The sequence below is a fragment of the Pelophylax lessonae genome (assembly GCF_965119305.1).
Source record: "Pelophylax lessonae genome assembly, chromosome: 5".
Lineage (NCBI taxonomy): Eukaryota > Metazoa > Chordata > Amphibia > Anura > Ranidae > Pelophylax > Pelophylax lessonae.
Window position 1 is genome coordinate 510,322,817 of NC_138772.1, and position 20,912 is coordinate 510,343,728.

Below are 20,912 nucleotides of genomic sequence, written 5' to 3' on the forward strand. Positions count from 1 at the left end.
GAGAGCCACTGCTCTCGTGCAGTTTGCTGGATTGAGATTAGACTTGGGTAAGTATTAGGGGGAGCGGCACACTAAAGATTTTTCACCTTCATGCATAGAATGCATGAAGGTAAAAAACCTTCAGCCTTTAGAACCACTTCAAGTATGCATCACTAGCACATTATGACAGACTTTCCTTTAAAGCGGAGTTCTGGCCTCAAAATCGAAAAAATCGATTTTGGGCCATCCGCTTGCTGAGTGTCACCTGAAAAAATAAATGGATGCTCCCCGATTTATTTTTTTTCCACTTACCTTGTTATAGAAGAAAATATACTCCCCTTCCTTCCACTTCCTCCCTATGTTGCCGCGGCCCACGCCTTCAGTTCCGGCTTACGATGACTCCTGGGAGCTGAACGTCATCGCTCCCAGGAGTCAATGCGCCTGCACCGGCCCCGCTCGTCACTTCCGGTGCAGGCGCGGCATTCCCTGCTAAACCGCTTCTGGGCATGTCTTGTTTTCCTTTTTCTGACCTGCAAAGTAAAGACATAATGTGCTAGTATGCATCACCTACTAGCGCATTATGTAAAACCTACCTGCAAATGAAGCCCTCGTTGTCACCCCTGCAGGCCGCATCCATCTTCACCCGTCTTCTGTCCACAGACTCCAGCTGTCTGACTGGCCAGAGCCACGTGACGTCACTCCCGCCTGTGCCGCCAGTCGTGGCACAGGGCTCGAAAGAAATGGCAAGGGTGGCCGTTCCTTCAGAGCGCATGTGCCAATAATGTCATCGGCAGCATATACAGTAAATAGGAGATATTTACAGTACCTATAGGTAAGACTTGTTATAGGCTTACCCATAGATACAAACAATTCATGGAAGAATTCATAGCTGTGTTGTCACCTCAAAGAAGAATCGAGCATACTACATTTCTGGCACACAAGCCTGTATTTTTCTGTACATGTAGTGATTTTTAAAGGGGTAAAGAATGAGGAAATGTGCATGGATTCCAGAGATAAACTAATTGTTTTTTTTTTTCTTCTTCTTGTGTTGCCTTTACATTCGCTTTAAATGTTGACTGATGAGGTACATTGTCATTATTTGCATTTGAAGTGAAAATGCAGCCAACACTGTAAGCACTTTGGTGGGGTATGTGGTTTTGTTTTTTTTTTTTTTTGGTGTTTGAAGGAGAAATGTGCCCAAAGAATGGCCCATACTTCAGCAAATTCAGCCAACAGCGGGCTTTAGCTGTCATCACAGAGCCACTGCAGGCTCTGGAAGGATTCCGACCATATTGCGGGAATCCACCCTGACAGACAGCTGGCTCAGCCCCTCAGCACACCACTGAGAGACTGAGCCAGCTATTTCTGCCCCCTGCACAGCCCAGCGCTCCAGTGAGCACTGGAGGGGCAGAGCAGAGAGCCGGTGACTGTTTTTGCTCAGTGAGGACCAAGAACTGAGTGATCAGCGGTTGTGATTACTCAGTTCTGCAGCTTAGAGCTGGCGGGGAACAGCTGCAATATCAGATTGATGCTGCATCCACTTCAAGTATAATTGTTTTTTTGTTTTTTAATCCTGTGCTTCTCTTTTAATGCAGCATTGTTACGTGTGTGTGTGGGGGATCTATATAATATGCGAAATGTAAGGTCCACTTAAATTATACAGCTGTGCTCTAGGCATCTCCAATCTCTTGTCTTGCAGACTATGCCAGTCGCTATGGCTTTGCTCAGAGATGTTCATAACTTATGCCCTAAAGAAGTCCTCTCCTTCATCCTAGATCTTATCAAGTACAATGACAACAGGAAAAACAAGGTAAGACTTTCTCCTGTTAACAAAAAAAAAAAAATGAAAAAATAAAAAGGGACACAGTTATCCTTTAAACACCTGGATAGATACAGCCTTCCATTTCTGTGTTGCCTTATGGCAGGTGGACTAAACCTAAATGCTTCCTGCTGGATACAATGGATTATAATCATTTCTTTATATTTTTACCTAAGGGAAAGCACAGGGGAAATGATTTAGCGAACAATTATGTTTTCCAAAATCAATTCACTTGTTTCCGTGTTTTGCAATATATGCACTGCTTTAGAGCAGATGATGCTGCAAATTAGGAAAGTTCAGAAGGTTGACACCCATTGTAATCTTTCCCTTCTTGGATGTGTTCTGGAAATGCTGCCATGCAATGTCCTCCATATCAGCCAGCAAGGAAAATAACAGCTTATGGCATATGTACATTTTTTTTCCTTTCAACTTTACAATGTGGCTGTACCAAGATTAATACAATATGTAAATATAAATCAAGATTTGCTAAACTTTATAGCTATCTCCTTTTATCTGATCTACTTCCCACAGTCATTTGACTAATTTGTGTACACCGTGTGTTGCCAGGAAATTATTCTAATTAGTTTAGCATGGGTACATTTTTTACTCTATATTTCATTTGAATATGTTCATTTCGAATTGTGCGGTACAGTAAAACCTTGGATTACGAGCATAATTTTTTTCGGAAACATGCTTTTAATCCAAAGCAGTCTTTTATATCAAAGCCAATTTCCCCATAAGAAATAATAGAAACTCAGATGATTCAGCCTTCAGTTTATAGTCCATATAAAAAGATTATAGCCATGTGATCAAATGTTAATCCACAAATGGCCGCCTCTACAAGGGGATTGTAAGAAAAATTCAGCAGGAGCTGCAGAGTATAAAAGAGAAGAGAGTTGCCTCTATTTGTAGCAATATGGTTACATTTAATGAAGGTTCAACATTTAGAAACTCACATGGTTGATGATTAAAGGATGCACATCTAAGAATGCAGGCATCCGGGGGTAAAGCTGTCCACATAGACCAGGGGTGTCAAACCCAATTTCATTAAAGGGCCGCATAAGCAGTATGATTGCCCTCAAAGGGCCAGTTGTATCTAGGGTGTGCTACATACAGAGTGCAGAGTTCAGGAGTGCATTAGGTACAGAATGTAGGGTTTTGGGGTGCATTATGCACAGTGTGCAATCCAACCCGCCCAAAGCTTTCTTGCATCTCTCTCTCTCCTACCTGACCTGGCTCTAGTACCTACCTGTGTATGCGGCTTTGCCTCGCCTTTCAAAGAAGTAATTTTCTCTTTCGGCTTCTGGAGATCCGTCCCTGCCATTGGTGTGTGCAGGGTCTGTTACTTCCGGGAGCTGCTGTGTTTGCAAGTGACAGCGGGGAGCGGAGGGCCGGAGCTGGAGGTGGCAGAATGGAGTTTCACCGTGTTCTGGCTGCAGAACTGGGTTCGAGGGCCACTTGATAAGCCTTGGAGGGCCAGATTCGGCCCACGGGCCTTGTGTTTGACATGTGTGACATAGACCATCCTCCTCACCCACATCAGTCTGCAGTCATGACCAGGAAGACTACCCTGCAGTAGAGCCATCTGAAAGTGAGGCTTGAAGCGCTCATGGATCGCAGTGTGGAAGGGATGGTGGCGGTGCAGAGGATGGTCTATGTCAGGGATCCTCTATCTAGGCCCCCCCCCCCCCGCTGTTGTGGAACTACACATCCCATGAGGCATTGTAAAACTCTGACATTCACAGACATGACTAGGCATGATGGGAATTGTAGTTCCTGAACAACTGGAGGGCCATAGTTTGAAGACCCCTGGTCTATGTGGACAGCTTTACCCCCCCCCCCCCCCCCCCGGATGCCTGCATACTTAGATGTGCCTGTTTTATTCATCAACCATGTGAGTTGCTAAATGTTGTACCTTCATTAAATGTAACCATATTGCTACTCTTAGAGGCGCCTCTCTTTTATAAAATTTGCCTGTCTTGCAAAAGGCTCTCAATTCAAGTTTTTACTGTATTTATCTTGTAAAAATCAAAATTTTTTGATCCGTATTGCAAAAAGATGGTGTGATTTATTTTTATTTAATTTGTTCAATCTTCAATTTAATCTCTCCATAGAAACACTTGTTATTATAATCAGTGTTGGGGTGCCCATACTGGTTTTTAAGCTTAAAGCAGAACTGTAACCAGGCTATGGTCAATGAAATATTTACATATGTTTAGCAAAAAGTAAATCCATTTTAAATAAGCCCCTCACAGGTCTCCGTAGCTGCAGACACAGTGGAATAATTTATTCTCAAAGGTTACAAAAGACTGTTCCTATAGGTCACTTGACAGTGCCTATGTGTATATGTATGTATATATGTGTGTGTATATGTATGTATGTACAGTATATAGCCCACATCTCCAGCGCCCACAGCATTTTCTTTTGTCACATATGCCAGCTAAATACCCAATGTTGTATCAGTGTGGTGATATTACTACCCCCCTCTAAATGTGACAGGTCTCAGGTTTAGCACATGCCCAAACACCATATAGTAGGTGTTGATTATTGATCTTTTCATTGCAGCACTATGCGCATTTTTTTTTTCTTTTGCACTTATTATTATTAATATTGGGCAGCATGGCATTAATTGTATAGTTAAAGCGGAGTTCCAGCCATTTCACTCACCTGTCCAACGGTCCAGCGATGCGACCGCCCGAAGCCTCGATCCTCTCCCTCGGCGCCGGCATCACTGCTGTGGGCACCCGGCTGTGAAGCCGCAAACTGTCACAGCCGGGTGCCCACTGTGCATGCGCAAGTCGCGCTGCGCGTCTTGATTGGCCGGCAATCTTCTGGGACCTCTGACATGTCCCAGAAGATTGCAGGGAGGGAGGGGGAGAGGAGAACTTCCGCTCAGGGCGCCGCGGCGCTCCGAGCGGAAGTGGGAGCGGGTATCTGTCAAAACTAGGTACCCGCTCCCCCCCCCAAAAAAATGACATGCCAAATGTGGCATGTCAGGGGGTTAGAATACCTAAAGCGGAAGTTCCACTTTTGGGTGGAACTCCACTTTAAATTGATGCATTTAGTTCCACATTAGGAAATCCTTAAAGGATAAGTTTACTTTTTAGAAAAAAAATAATAAATGCATGTGTATTTATTATTATCAATAATAAAAAAAAAAAAAATATATATATATATATATATATATATATATATATATATATATATATTTTTTTTTTAAACATGTAAAGCATTGCTGGTGCATTGCAGGTCTCCTGCAGAGGTTTCTGTGTGCCCGTACATCCCATACCGGCAAGTAGATGCACTGACGGGCGCTCCACAGTGGCGTGGTAGTTAATTGAGAACTACAAGCTGACTGTTGCAAAGGAAGTCTGGGCTTGTAGTTTATGCACACCACAGAGCTGTATAAATGAATGACACGGCCGCATGAGCAGGGCCCCGTACAGCCGTGCTGATTTCAGAAAGTGACAGTATGGGAAACTTCTTCCTGTACTGCTGTCATGGGGGAGCGGGCAACAGCTGCAGCATTGGGAACATGTTCCACCCTAAGAATAGGTGGAACATATAACATGCTCTTAAAAGTGAACTTTGATCATTAGATTTTAGATTTCTTATCTGATGCTTAATGCCTGACGACATTGTAGTGTCTTTGAGCTCCTAGCAAACAACATTTCCTGTTGTAATTAAATATTTTACAATATCTGTTGTTTTTCCACCTGTCTGCTGTGTACCTTTCCCTCACTATACTCTCTTCCTAGGTTTAGCATGAATGCTTACCTAAGGTGATTACCTCTTGCACATGGTACTGATGTTTGAACATCTACATTTTTGGATGCCATTTTAGGCGTTTCCTTTGGACGTATTTTGCAAGCATATTTGCACGTATGTGCATGCACAGATTTGCACACATTTGTATGTAATCATATTCTCATATTTTGGCTCCTAGAATGCTGTTGTATTTATGCCCATACTCACATATGCGTGCATTTGCATTTACCAGTGCAAAATACTGACCGGGAACGCAGTTTTTTTTTTTTGTTTTTTTTTTGTTTTTGTTTTCTTTACTCATGAATAGGCAGAGCTTGTTTACGTGCCTGTGTGTACAGGCACATTGTAAACAATGGGCTGCATTTTAGAGGAAAAACTCTGTACTGAGCTTTTTCAAGCTGCAGTGTGCAAGAGGCCCTAAACAGTTTAATAAACCTTTTTTTGCACTTGGTAATTTTCTTGCAGCTTGACATATATGTAGGTGATGACTATGCTCTTCACATCACCCACTTTCCTCAGTTTTCAGATAATTATTACCGTGCAGAACTGATCGATGCTCTAGCTAATGGAGTAACCCCAGCTGTGAGTGTGAACAATGAATCCCGGACCCTGGACAATCTGAATGCTGAGGTCCGCCTTATCCTGGAAGAAATTACCCGTTTTCTGAATATGGAAAAGCTTCTTCCGAGTTACAGACACACAATAACAGTCAGGTAAGCTTTTAGATTGGGATTGGATGACAAGATCTGTTGTATAGTAGTTTGTTGTATATGGTAGGGCAGTGTAAAATATTTTTTAAAATGAATGGAGGACAGTGTGTGTCATGATGGTGGTCTCTCCCTCTCTATGGGGGTCTGTTAGCGCGCGCTTGACCTTCGGGGGGTGCTGTAGCGCTGTGAAACTGCTTTTAAAAAAAAGTTCAGTATGGACCCTGCAGGCTATTTGTTCCCACCTGACCCCCTCACGGAGGCTGCAGGGCCTCCCGGATCTCCACTGTCCGTCTATGCCTTTTCGGCAGTTCGGGAAGCATTTGGGCCCTGGATGAAGGTGGTAGGTGCGCTGAGACGTTTCTCCGCCTACCCCTGCCCTATCTGATGTCTCAGAGTCTGAGTCTGGCTCAACCACCGCAGACGTTGGGCCTTCCTGCCAGGTCTGTTACCTCGCACCCTGTCTCCTCGGATGATGAAGATGACATTTCTACCTCCCCTGCCACGACAGGCGCTGGTGGATGCACTGGCTGTTTCGGTGCGTGACACCCTGCGATTTGGGGGTCACAGCGGTGGCTGCACCTGGGGCTCAGGTGGCTCACATGCCATCTGGAGCTGCTCTTTTTGCTGGCTGCTCATGTAGGAGAGGATCGTCCTGAGACGTTCCCCTGGGGTGTCTAAGAGACCGTGGGGAAGGATCGCTATCGGTTTGTGGCATTGCCCTTGGGTCTCGCTTATGCTACTAGGGTCTTCACAAAGGTGTGCCTCCGATCCTGGCGCTGTTGCAGCAGCAGGGCGTATCGGTCCAGGGTTCCTGGCTGATCTGCTTCTCTGTGTGGAGTCTCCTACGGTGCTGACAAACGGATTTGGAAGTCACCACGAAAACTCTGGAGGAGTTCAGGTGGGTTCTGAACGTTCAGAAGTCATCCATGGTCCCTTCCATGAGACTGGACTATCTGGGCCTGACTTTGGACTCGCCCTCAGTCAGGGTGTTTTCTCCCTCAGGGGAAAAGACTCTTGGAACTTCAGACTGCCGTTCATGTCCCGCACATGGTCGTCCCTTCGGACCTGTATGCGAGTTCTGGGACTGACGGTGTCGTCTTTCAAGACGGTCCCTTTCGCTCAATCCCAATGAGGGATCCCCCAGAAGGCGTTCCTTCTCGAATTGGACTAGAATCCAAACTCTCGGATCTGGCTGAGCTGGCTGACCAGGGAGTCTTGAGCTGGAATCCTCCCTCCCCTTTTTCCTGAACATTTATCACCGCAGATGCAAGCCTGTCTGGATGGGAAGGAGTCCTCGGCAGGTTCTCTGCTTAGGGAGTATGGTCCCTGGACGATCCAGGTTACCGATCAATGTCCTGGGGCTGAGAGCGATCCGTCTTTGCCTGGTTCGCTGGATCGGGCACCTGCAGCTGCATGGTGCACGTTCAATCAACTACGCCACGACCGTGGCTTATGTCATTCACCAAGGGGGCACAAAGGGTGTCCTTGCGGCCTTGGATGTGTTAATTCTTCGTTCGGCAGTGCGCCTTGTTCCAGCTCTTCTGCTGTTCCCTTTTCAGGTGTGGAAACCTTGGCGGGCGGATTGCCTCAGTCGACAGGCCTTGCATGCAGGGGAATGGTCCCTTCATCCGGAGGGGTTTCTGCAGTTATGCCTTTGTTTGGGGCACTCCAGACGTGGACCTGTTGGTGTCGCATCTACAGGATAGTGCTACCGTTTGTCGCCCGCTCTCAGGACCTTCTGGCAGGTGCAATGGTGACACCATGGGTTCTGTCATGGGCAAGAACGTTCGCTAGGTTCAACTTGAACAATGCTGTGAAGTTTAGCATGGTCACCTGCGCATGGCTGCTGCCGGCATGGTAGTGTGTGCGTGCTCACGGATGGACCAAGGTCAGTCTCGGCTGTGGTCTGCCTTTCCTCCTCCCAAGTTGCTGCCAAGAATTTTTCGCAGAATCGAAGCGGAAGGGATTCCGGTCTTTCTCGTGGCTCCGGACGGCATTGCTTAGCTTGGTACACCGGCCTGGTCAGGCTGGCCGCAGACGCTCCTTGGAGAATTCCTCTCAGGAAGGAGTTATTGTCTCCAGGACCCATCTCCTGTCCGACTTTGCGGTCGCTGACTTTTTCCGACTTGGCTGTTGAATGCCAGGTGCTGAAGGACGGGGGTTTGGCTGCTTCAGTGATTCCCACCCTGCTTGAAGCATGGGAAGCAACTTCTAGGATGATTTTTGTTCATCATACGAGGCAGTCGTATATTGCGTGGGCTCGCTCTAACTCGTTGGCCCAGATCTTGACTTCCTTCAATGAGGAGTTGATCACAAATTGGCCTTGAGTACTGTCAAGGGTCGGGTTTCACCCATAGAAAGCACTGTCTTAAAACAATATACAAATTTAATTTGGTTAAAGTGTTGCATGACAGTAATTGTCATTCAAAGTGTAAGCGCTGAAATCTGAATATTGGCCCGGGCAGGTGGGGGATGAAAGTGTCCAGTTTTGAGGTGGTTAAACTGCTTGTGTTAAAAAAAAAAAAAAAAAAAAAAAACTCTGCTGTAATAAACAATACAGAGCTGCATTACTTTGTCATTTATATCAGCCTGGAGCTCAAATGCACGTACTGTAAGTAACTGAGCAATCTAAATCTGAATCAAGTCGCTGCTGGTTTCAGTTTTAAGCATCCATGTCTTTCATAAAGCCAAAAGTTGACAGTTGTGATCCTGGAGAATAGTAATTAAAATGGTGATGGGTGGAATTCAGATTCAGAATACTTTAATAATCCCAGCTGGGAAATTATTAAAAAAAAAAAAAGTCAGCTTCTCTCTTAATATCTATATATATTGAATAGTTTGGGTGGAATACATTATCCAAAAGATTTTCAAATGGCAGAAAGTTTGACACATTTGTTAAGATCTGAAAAAATGTTTTTAGTTGTAGAAAAAAATGGCACTGGTGAAATAAAAAAAAAAAAATATCTATTTATTCCTTTTTTAAATGGCCCCCTGTTTGTTAGAGTCGTGCCTAACTCTCTCATACTTTTTCCCCACATTACATGTGACTTCTGTGCAATAATTATTAGGATGTATGCACAGTTTACATGCCCTGGCAGAATTTATAAATTCTTGGCCATTTTTCCGAGAATATGAATGATAACCCAAAAACTTTTCTTTCACTCATGGTTAGTGTTTGACTGAAGCCATTTTATTATCAATCAACTGTGTTTACTCTTTTTAAATCAAGACATTACCTACCCAAATGACCATGATCAAAAGTTTACATACCCCAGTTCTTAATACTGTGCATTGCCCCCTTTAACATAAATGACCACTTAAAGTCTTTTGTGGTATTTGTGGATGAGGCTCTTTATTTTCTCAGATGGTAAAGCTGCCCATTCTTCCTGGCAAAAAGCCTCCAGTTCCTGTAAATTCTTGGGCTGTCTTGCATGAACTGCACATTCGAGATCTCCCCAGAGTGGCTCAATTATGTTGAGGTCAGGAGACTGAGATGGCCACTCCAGAACATTCACTTTATTCTGCTGTAGCCAATGACAGGTCGACTTTTGTTTAGGATTATTGTCATGTTGGAATGTCCAAGTACGTCCCATGCGCAGCTACCGGGCTGATGATTGCAAATTTTCCTCTAGTATTTTTTGATAACATACTGCATTCATCTTGTCATCAATTCTGACCAAATTTCCTGTGCCTTTTGTAGCTCACACATCCCCAGAACATCAGCGATCCACCTCCGTGTTTCACAGTAGGAATGTTGTACCTTTCATCATAAGCCTTGTTGACTCCTCTCCAAATGTAGCTTTTATGGTTGTGGTCAAAAAGCAAAATTTTGGTCTCATCACTCCAAATTACTTTCTGGCAGAAGGTTTGAGGCTTGTCTCTGTGCTGTTTGGCGTATTGTAAGTGGGATACTTTGTGGCATTTGCGTAGTAATGGCTTTTTTCTGGTGACTCAACCATGCAGCCCATCTTTCTTCAAGTGCCTCCTTGTTGTGCATCTTGAAACAGCCACACCACATGTTTTCAGAGAGTCCTTGTAATTTCACCTGAAGTTATTTGTGGGTTTTTCTTTGCATCCCCAACAATTTTCCTGGCGGTTGTGGCTGAAAGTTTAGTTGGTCTACCTGACCATGGTTTGGTTTCAACAGAACCCCTCGTTTTCCACTTCTTGATTAGAGTTTGAACACTGCTGATTGGCAATCTCAATTCCTTGGATATCTTTTTATATCCCTTTCCTGTTTTATACAGTTCAACTACCTTTTCCCACAGATCCTTTGACAATTATTTTGCTTTCCCCATGACTTAGAATCCAGAAACATCAGTGCAGCACTGGATGAAAGATGCAAGGGTCTGTCAGGAGTCCAGAAACAAATTGACCTTTTATACACACACACTAATTACAAGCAAACAGATCACAGGTGAGGATGGTTACCTTTAATAGCCATTCAAACACCTTTGTGTCAACTTGTGTGCATTTTTCAGGCCAAAATCACCAGGGTATGTAAACTTTTTTGATCAGGGTCATTTGGGTAGTTTCTGTTGTCATAATTTAAAGAGTAAACACAGTTGATTGATAATGGCTTCAGCCAAACACTAACCATGAGTGAAAGAAATGTTTTTGTGTTATCATTCATGTTCTCTGAAAAATGGCCAAGAAATCATAAATTCTACCAGGGTACGTAAACTTATGAGCACAACTATATGAACAATGCATGTGCTTCTCATTGTAGCCAATCAGAAACTAGGAGTAGGTAAGAATATGAGAGCAAGCGCATGGTTTCTATGAGTAATGGGGTTTCTCACTTTCCTGTTGGGTAAAATAATCACATGTTGTTTTTTTTTTTTTTTTTTGTTTCTCAGCTGTGTGTTTTTTTTGTTTACTGTCTTGTTCCTTTAGCTGCTTGAGAGCTATCCGTGTGCTTCAAAAGAATGGCCATGTTCCTAGCGACCCAACACTTTTTAAATCGTATGCAGAATATGGACACTTTGTGGACCTCCGGGTTGCTGCTTTGGAAGCCATTGTTGACTATACAAAGGGTAAGGCAGTATCCACTCCTCTTGTTAAAGAAAAGATATCAATACTGTGACCAAATTCAGACAATATTGTTAATATCATCCTGGAATGCTGTTCCTTCCCTTGTAATCTATTTCTAGTGCACGTGTGTGTAACACACACACACACACACACACACACACACACACACACACACACACACACACACACACACACACACTTAGGTCAATATATATTGGCACACAGGCACAGTTAGTTTTTTTTCAGGGGTTTACCAAAACATATTCAAGCTATAGTTAGAAAATGGATATTGGCTGAAAGTGCACACTCTCAGGTTTCATTTGAGGCTATGTACATCCAAATTGGAGGAAAGGTTTAGGAATGACAGCTCTTAAGAACAGCCACCCCCCTTTTTAAAGGGACCAAAAGTAATTCGACAATTGAATCAAAAGCGGTTTCATGGTCAGGTGTGGGCTACTCCTTCATTATTTCTTCATCAATTAGGCATGTTAAAGGTCTGGAGTTAATTCTAAGTGTGGTATTTGCATTTGGAATCCATTACTGTGAACCTACGGCATGCATTTAAAGGAGATGTCCATGCAAGTGAAATAAGCTACTGTAAGGTTTCAAAAAACGAAACCAATCCATCAGAGAGCAAAATCAACAGTTTGGTACATTCTGAGGAAAGAAGAACACACTAGTGAGCTCAGCAACATAAAAAGGCCTGGACGTCCACGGAAGACAACAGTGGTGGATAATCACAGGATCCTCTCTATAGTAAAGAAAAATCCATTCACAACATCCAGACAAGTGAAGGACACTCTCCAGGGAGGTGGGCATATCATTGTCAAAGTCTAAAATCAAGAGAAGACTTCACAAGGGCAATTACAGATGGTTCAACACAAGGTAAAAACCATTCAGAATCCTGAAGAATAGAAAAGCCAGATTAGACTGCCAAAAAACATCTAAAAAAGCCAGACCAGTTCTGGAAAAGCATTCTTTTGACGGATGAAACGAAGATTAATCTGTAACAGAATGAGAAGAAGAAAAAAGTGTGGAGAAGGATTGGAACAGCTCATGATCCAAAGCACACAAAGTCATCTGTAAAACATGGTGGAGGCAGTGTGATGGCATGGGCATGCATGGCTTCTATTGACACTGGGTCATTGGTGTTTATTGATGATGTGACAGAAGCAACTAGATTAATTCTGCAGTGTTTAGAGATATACTGTCAGCCTAGATTCAGCCAAATGCAGCAAAGTTGAGTGGACAGTGCTTCATGGTACAGATGGACAATGATCCAAAACACTGCAAAAGCAACCCAGAAACTTTTGAAGGAAAAGTGGGTTATTCTGCAATGGACGAGTCAATCACCTGATCTCAACCCAATTGAGCATGCATTTCACTTGCTGAAGGCAAAACTAAAGGCAGAAAGATCCACAAACAAAGAACAACTGAAGACAGCTGCAGTTGGAGCTTGACAAAGCATAAGAAAGGAGGAGACTCAGTCTATGGAAAAATACATGGGTTCCAGACTTCAGGCAGTCATTGCCAGTTAAGGATTCTCAGCAAAATATTAAAAATGAACATTTTATTTATGATTATGTTCATTGGTCCATGAAAATGGGGGGGGGGGGGGGGTGGAGAGAGAAACGACGACTGTGTACAGCTTGTATAACAGTGTACATTTGCTGTCCCCTCAAAATACCTCAACACACAGCCATTAATGTCTAAACCGCTGGCAACAATAGTGAGTACACCCCTAAGTGAAAATGTCCAAATTGGGCCCAATAAGCCATTTTCCCTCCCTGGGTCATTGTTAATGTTACAAGGTCTCAGGTGAGTATTTTGCAGCTCTCATTTGTTTTGGAAAATTAAGAAAGAAAAGGAAAATGTTTTTTTTTTTTTTTTTTTTTTTTTTTCTTTTTTTAATTTTCAAAACTTTGTGACAAAAAGTGAGATCTGCAAAATACTCAACATGCCTCTTGGCAAATAGCTTAGGGTGTCTACTTTCCGAAAAGGGGTCATTTGGAGGGGGGGGGGGGGGGGGTTGTGCTATCTTGGCATTTCATGGCCTCTGAAACTGTGATTGGTAGTCAGGAGTGAAATCAACAATTGTGCAGATCACATGCGGTGTTCAGCATGCACCAGTGTGAACCCAGGCTATGTTCCATGAACGACACCTCGAAACAGAACCCAGGCTTAAAAAAAGCTATGGAATAAAAAATGTCAAAAAATGCCAGTTAGTGGCGTTTTTTGGCGTTTGTCGATGTTAGATCGTTTTTACAGCTCAAAAACGCTACTCAAAACCCACTAGTTTTCTTTTTTTTTTTTTCTTTAAAGCCAGAATCTACTCCTGCCAAAAACTTCTGATAACAGCCTGTGTGTACATGGACACATAGGATAACATGCTGGGGCATTTGTTGTCTGTTAAAACACAACGTCTGATGCCAAAAACAGCAGCTGTAAAAAACGTCCAGTGTGCATGAGGCAAAGCATTAAATATATTACTAAATGAGAATTTCCCATTAAAATCTTTTCAGTGGCCTCTCTAGTTCAATACCATTTGTTGACTCTTGCAGGATTTAAATGTTGTAACGGAACAATTTTCCCTGTACTGACATCGCGCTCACTTTACCAATACCGTGCATAAGAACAGTGTGTTCTTGGCATACTAGCTGTCAGCTTCCATCAGGTTGTTAATTATTTCATCACTTCATTAGGTGCTTTGCAGCCTGCAGGGTGTGTGATGCCTGACAGGTTTCCTGCTGGAAATTTGAAATTGTAAATCTCTTTACCTTTTGTTGCTGAGTCTGAGAGATCTACCAATAACCTTGACAAATACATCAGTAACGATATGACTGTGGAGACATATCCACCATAGTGCCACAGAAGGCGGTCCAAATTGTTCTGGATGGACATTATTAAATGCAGCTATCGGTCATGTGCAATGCAGATCAGAAGAAAGTGCTATTGGATCAGGTTTGATGGTGCTTCACAACCGACTGCATGAAAGGAAATGTATCCTTTACAGGAAAAGTTAGTGTTGGGGTTAGGGATTTAACAAGGGTTAGTGCTGGGTTCAGTGGTTCAAGGATTAAAGTGACACTAAACGCACACTGTTTAATTTATATTGTCCCATTTCTGTATATGGATGGCGGCACCGTAAATATTTTTTTTTAACTATATCTTTATTAAGATTTTGCAAGGAAAAATAAGTACAAACAGTCGGAGCGTCAAAAGTTGCTCAATGTGTACAAAGATGTAAAAGAAAAACAAAAACAGAAGAAATAAAACTAGTTGAACATAGTCACAATCATGTCAATAACATATTGGCTAGACCCTGCTGGCAACATGGGGAGATTGCGTCTCTCTGTACGTAGAGTCTGAAAGGTTACAATACGTCGGGAACCGGTTACCCCAAATGGGAACTTACTGTAACTGGATCGGAGTATAAGAGAATGGATATATGTAGATCAGAATTCTCAGTGCATATTTAGCAATAGTCAGATAGACAAAAGTGGGTCATTTTGGGTATTCCCCAGTTGCCAGCAAGGTATAGTAAAAAATCTATGTCAAAAATGTAAGACCTATTCCATACAAAGCAGGGATGGAGTGATTTGAGTAAGGCACCGTAAATATTTTAATAAAAAAACCTAAACATAAGCAGGAAGAGCTTCTAGTCTGCTGGTCACAGGTTAAAAAAAAAAAGTCTTTGGAATACAGAATACTGTAAAAATATCAATAAATTGTTTGAAATTGTCATACAAATATATTTGAAATCAAATCTTTATTATATTTATTATATAGATTACATGTGGTGTAATGCCCCTCCAGCCTGTGTCGAATAAGAGGGAGGTGAAGCCTTCATTAATCCATATGTAATTTCCTTCCCTGTGGCATGTCCAACCTGTGGCCCGGGGGCCGCATGCAGCCCATAACCACAGGCAATGCGGCCCACTGCCACCTGACTATTTATTTTTTTTGCTGGGGAGGCATGAAGTTGAGTCGGGGGCACGGCCACAGCGGCTTCCAACTAACTGTAGGCAGAGGCTGCCTCGGAGGGGATCATCCACTAGTTGTGTTTTAAATTAGTGCTGGGGGAGGGGGTGCAGCAGTGAGGGAAGGGCGCGGCAACGTTTTATTACTTATATACCTTAACTATAGTATATATTTTATATGCGGCCTGAGAAAATGTCTCTACACTCAATGTGGCCCAGATAAGCCAAAAGGTTGGACACGCATGGTTTAAATGGTTAGTGGGCATGGAGGAGGGAGGGAGGGAGTGGGCTGTCCTTAACCACACCCAACATGTGTGACTCTATGGTCAAATGGAATGCTCAGATGTAAAAGGGCAGAAATGCTCAGCATAGAAACTCACTAAACGCTGAGCATGTGCAGAGTTGCCACCACCGCTGCAAAATCCCTAGCTGAGTTGGGGACTTGATAAGAAGGTGGTGATAGAGAACACCAGGTCTTTTTTGCAGAATAAAGAAAACGAATCTCATCGTGACTGAGTATGAACAGCATGTAATACACCATTTATTGATTATTTTTTATGATGGGGATTTAGTGACACTTTAATGTTAGGATTAGGATTTAGAGGGATTCATGTTATGTCCTACCACAGGATAAGCATATTGAACAAATGATCGTCCGTGTTTTTTTTTTTTTTTTTTCTTTTGTTTTTTGCATGCTAGTCTCAAAAATCAATAGGTTACTAAAGTTATGAAAATTCTCATATGTGAAGAGTATAATTTCGGAAGTGATGTAATGTATTGTATGCTTTCAGTTCCGAGCATGCTTGGTCATGCAATTTTGTTTGTACACATACTAAACCAATTACACAAAAATTGTTTGTTCTGTTGTCATATGAGAAAAAGTTTTGTATTTGTTCTTTCAGATATTTTCGCATGAACTGTTATGATCGGCTCTCGAAAGCTGTGTACTAACGATCAGATTATCGGACGATCGCTCCGAAAGCATTTTTTTCGCCCGATTTTCTCTTTGTGCGTACTAGGCATGCGGGTTTAGAGAGGTGTGGGGTTATTAGTACAGAATTAGTTTTTGTTAGAAGTTTCAAAGTGGTTTACAGGTGCGTCCTTTGACATCTTCTTTTGCCCCAGCTAGATAATGATTTAGACGACTACACCAGGATTTCCCCTTTACCATCCAAATGTATCAAAATATTGTTCCTTTATGTGAAAGGATTCCTCAAACCAATAATGTGTTGGTGAGAAGCCTGTCAGCAAGTCTGGACCTACTTCCTCCAGTCTACTGAATTCGTCAGTTTATAGTGGAAACAAAACACAAGCCAGAACTCAATTAGAATAGCCAGGCAGAAATGCTTGTGGTTTCCCTTCCCTAATAAAGGCAGTGAAACCTTATAATGTTCTTTCCAGTCAAGCTGGTATTATATAAGTTCTTGAATTCCTGAACTGGCACGCAGTTTAAGTGAATACAATTTTACACCATCACAGCTTGCAAGATGGAAGTAAAGCTCTTTCTGCTATAAAACAAATAAAAAAAAAAATCTAATTTCTTCATAAATTTAGGCCAATATGTATTTTACTACATATTTTTCGTAAAAAATTCCAGTGTGTGTATATGTATGTATGTATGTATGTATGTATGTGTGTGTGTGTGTGTGTGTGTGTGTGTGTATATATATATATATATATTGTAATTTATTTTATACTAGTTATGGCAATCAGCGACTTCTAGCGAGACTTCAATATTGCGGCGGACATTCTGACACTGTGGGAACCAGTGACACTAATACAGTGACTAGTGCTAAAAATATGCGCTTTCACTGTACTAAAGACACTGACTGGGAAGGGGTTAAACATCTAGGGCAATCAAAGGGTTAACTGTGTGCCTAGCCAGTGTTTTACTGTACTATGTGTGCTGATTTTACATAGGGAAGTGATTTGATTTCCTGTAGGAACATAAGATCCATCCCTTGTCTGTCAGAATGGAGATCTGCCTTGTTTACATAGGCAAATCTCAGTTTTGTGTGTTTTACCGATGATCAGCGGGTGCCAGTCGGACATACATCGGTTCAAACTAACTTACTTCACTAACAGATGCAGTGGCTGTGTATGCTGTATAGACTGTAGCCTCAGCTACATACAGTATACAGCGCTGTGTTTTGCCAGCGGGATGGGGGGCTTCCTTTCCCACTCCCAGAACAAATCGAGTCAGGCTAAGTGCTACTCAGCCATTCACAGGGAGCTTTGTATTCTATGAATGAATACAAAGCTTCCTCTGATTGGCTGAGGTGGAGATAATGACCTCATTCATTCTTGACTCTACTTTAGCCAATCAGAGAAAGCTTTGTTTTCATTCAGAAAATACAAAGCTTTCTGTGAATGGCTGAGCAGCACGTAGCCCGGCTTGATTTTGTTCCTGGAGCAGGACTTGAAGTGCCTATCCTGCTGCCAGAACATAGAGCTGTATACTGTAGGTAGCTCAGTCTACATACAGTTTATACAGCGCACACGGCCTCTGTAACCCAAAGTAAATAGTTCATTTTTACCAGCTTTGTTTTAAACAAATTATTTAAACTTCACTAAAACCTTGAGATCGGTTTTTAAATCTAGAATTGGAATCATTTGCTTATCTGTTTTGATAAGTGAAAGAAAATACCTGTTGAGTGGGCAATAAATGTATTGAGCCAATAACTTCTGTTCTCTGCCCGTTGGCATTGCTCCCAGCTTTCTCTGTGAAATACAGAACACCTCCCCCTATGTTATGGAAAAGAGGGAGGAGGTGCTGTTTTGTAGTCCGGTCCTAGGCTAACAATGCTGCTTCTCCAAGTTGGGAGGAGTTTAAAGAAAACAATGATCGCACAATAACATTTATTAGAACCCGTTTGTAATTCTATAATTACCTAAGGACAGTCCTATCTGCTAGTTTTTCCGCCTGCTGCTTTCTAGTATTACACAGTGGTTGTACTTCTGCTTCTCACAATGCAAGTATAAGTTGGCTGACTCGTTAAAACAATACGTTTTATTTCCAGAGTCTCTGACATGATAAAGACAGCCAAATTCTTAGCCAATCTGACAGACAAAGCTCCAACACTTCTGAAATCAGGAATTAGGGTTTTGCCTGTCAGAATGACCAGGGTTTTGGCTCTGACCTTTGGCAGGCATTGGCAGCTTCTAATTCAAGTCAGTGAGCATGCACCCAATTGGTAATTGGACGCTTGAATGACATTCAGGATGGTTTTGCCCAATACTTAGCATATTCATCTGTATTTAATAAGGTGTTCTAGCAGCTTTGAACAGTGCTTTACAAAGTCTTTTAGATGTGTTATGATCAATTTACTTCTTTTTTTTTTTATTTTTATATCCAACAACATTAAACCGTAAGTAGCACCCTCCTAGGTATGTGCTAGGCAGAGAAAGTATAGTGGCTATGTCTGTTTATCAGGAGAGCCTGATTAATAGTTAGGCCTGTTGCATGTGTCCAGGGCGTGATTCATCTGGGCTGAGGGAGTGTCCCCACTGCATCCAAAAGGGGAGCCTGTTGGACAGTTGAGGAAACCCAGCCAGTGACACACAGGCTTTTGTAACTATCTCAGTGGGTTGGCACAAGCAGTGGTGCATACTGGGATACGTTATAAAAGCCAAGGGCACATATGACAGGTGGTCTTTGGGCAGGAAGCCAAGTCCCAGAAGGAGGGTGCAGGCTGTCTCCTCTTCTGCAGCTGTGAGGGTGGTCATAGGCAGTCGGCCTAGGGAACCAGTGGTGTGGCTGAATCCAGAGGTCCAGTGAAGCTGACTGTGGAGGTGAAGGCAGAGCAACTTTGTAAAAACAGTGTCCGTGAGTACAGGAGAGCTTGCCAACGGGTCTGCCCAGGAAGGGGACCACTCCAGTGGCTAGAGTCAGCGGACGGGTGTCAGCACACAGGCAGTGAGGAAAAGGGGATGCCAAGTTGTTAACCCTGAAAAGAATATTCAAACGGGAATGGTCAATTTAACTTCACTTCAGTGGCAGGCTGAAGCAGCGGCCTTGCTGCATTCTACAGTCAATTGTCCTCAGAATTGTGCATAGTTACTAGTTGGAGTATCCCACTCATCCCTTCTCCCATCCCAGTTCTAAATAAAACACAAAACACAAAAACCAAATCCCCTGGACTGATTGTCTGAGCCAAGAACTTTTAATGCCGTGTGTCTGCAGTCAGTTGCTAATGGTAACCCAGGGGAACCCAAGAAGTGTAATTCTCGGCAGCTCTCTAGGGGGCAGCGCTACACATAGATCTAATAGCTTTGTGTGTCAGAACAGTTTGTGCCATCCTGCTGACATCAGCACTCCCGTAACGGACCTTAGTATCGCTGTTGGTTGTCTATGTTTAGGCCATTCACACAACACAGTCACAGGGGTTGATTTACTAAAACTGGAGATCTGGGGGGGCGTGGCCTGGCGCAGCATGTAAAAGGACGTGTGTGAGAGGAGCTCCGCCGGACCGATATCCTTTACCGCTAATCCTGCAGCCCTCCGGGCACGATAATCCTCCCTTCACCTCCCACACACCCGCGGCACCGACCTCCGCATGTCTCCGCCGAAGAAAGGCTCTGAAGCTGCGGCAAAACTAGCTGCATTCCGGAGGCTGGAGAAGGAGGCCCCGATCCAAGATGGCGCCGGCCCGTCGCTTGTGGTGGAGGAGCCTGAGAGCCCTGCTACATCCAAGGTATTGGAAGCGATTGCCACTTGCCAGACCATGCTGACAACTAAAATCGAGGAGGTGAAGGTAGATATATCATTGATGCGTCAGGATATGCAGAAGCTAAGGGACAGAGTTGGTGAGGCCGAACACAGAATTAGCGAGGTGGAAGACTCCCTCCCCCCATTGCAAAACTCCTCAGACAGGCTGCAGCAACAAGTACACCTTATCCTTCAAAAACAAGATGACATGGAGAATAGGCTGCGCCGCTGTAACCTGCGGTTCATTGGCCTCCCGGAGGGCTCTGAAGGTGCAGACCCCTCATCCTATTTGGAACAATTGCTCACTCAGACATATGGCAGAGAATCCTTCTCACCCACTTTTGTTGTGGAACGTGCACATCGCCTCTCAGGACGTCCCCCCCCTCAGGGTGCACCCCCCCGCACATTCATCGCTAAATTCCTGAACTATCGGGACAGGGATGCCATATTACGCCTGGCCAGAGTTAAGGGGAACATTCCATTTGGAAATCACAAAGTAGCGATTTTCCCCGACTTCTCTGCTGAGGTCCAGAGGCGCCGCAAGAGCTTTTTGGAGGTCAAACGCAGGCTGCGTATCAAGAATATCAAATACTCTATGTTGTACCCGGCCCGTCTTAGAGTGGAGGGTGAGGACCGAGCCCACTTCTTTGAGGATCCGGAAGCCGCCATCTCCTGGTTAGAAGGACTGGAAGCTAGAGCCTGACCACCTTGCCCTGGCGACTTCATGATACTTTCTCCCTGATTGCCTATGCCTTTCACTGCTGCAGAGGTGGAGGGGGTTTTGTAGATCCTGCGGAACTCAAGACTTTGCATCCCCCTTCCCCCCCCTCCCCCCTCATTTCCCTGAACTGCTGCTCATGTGTTTGACCGGCGGAGCGCCCTAGCTCCACAGATGGAACTCACTTTTCTGTTCT

At 43.5% G+C, this 20,912-nt stretch overlaps 1 protein-coding gene across 1 annotated transcript in view; it reads left to right on the forward strand.

The window, feature by feature from the left end:
• Positions 1 to 20,912, forward strand: part of TAF2 (TATA-box binding protein associated factor 2) — a 209,330-nt gene that overhangs the window by 119,263 nt on the left and 69,155 nt on the right. Inside the window, exons 18-20 of the mRNA XM_082258212.1 lie at positions 1,679 to 1,789; positions 6,086 to 6,279; positions 11,173 to 11,312. Of these exons, the coding sequence (XP_082114338.1) occupies positions 1,679 to 1,789; positions 6,086 to 6,279; positions 11,173 to 11,312 (445 nt within the window). The remainder of the gene's footprint in view (positions 1 to 1,678; positions 1,790 to 6,085; positions 6,280 to 11,172; positions 11,313 to 20,912) is intronic.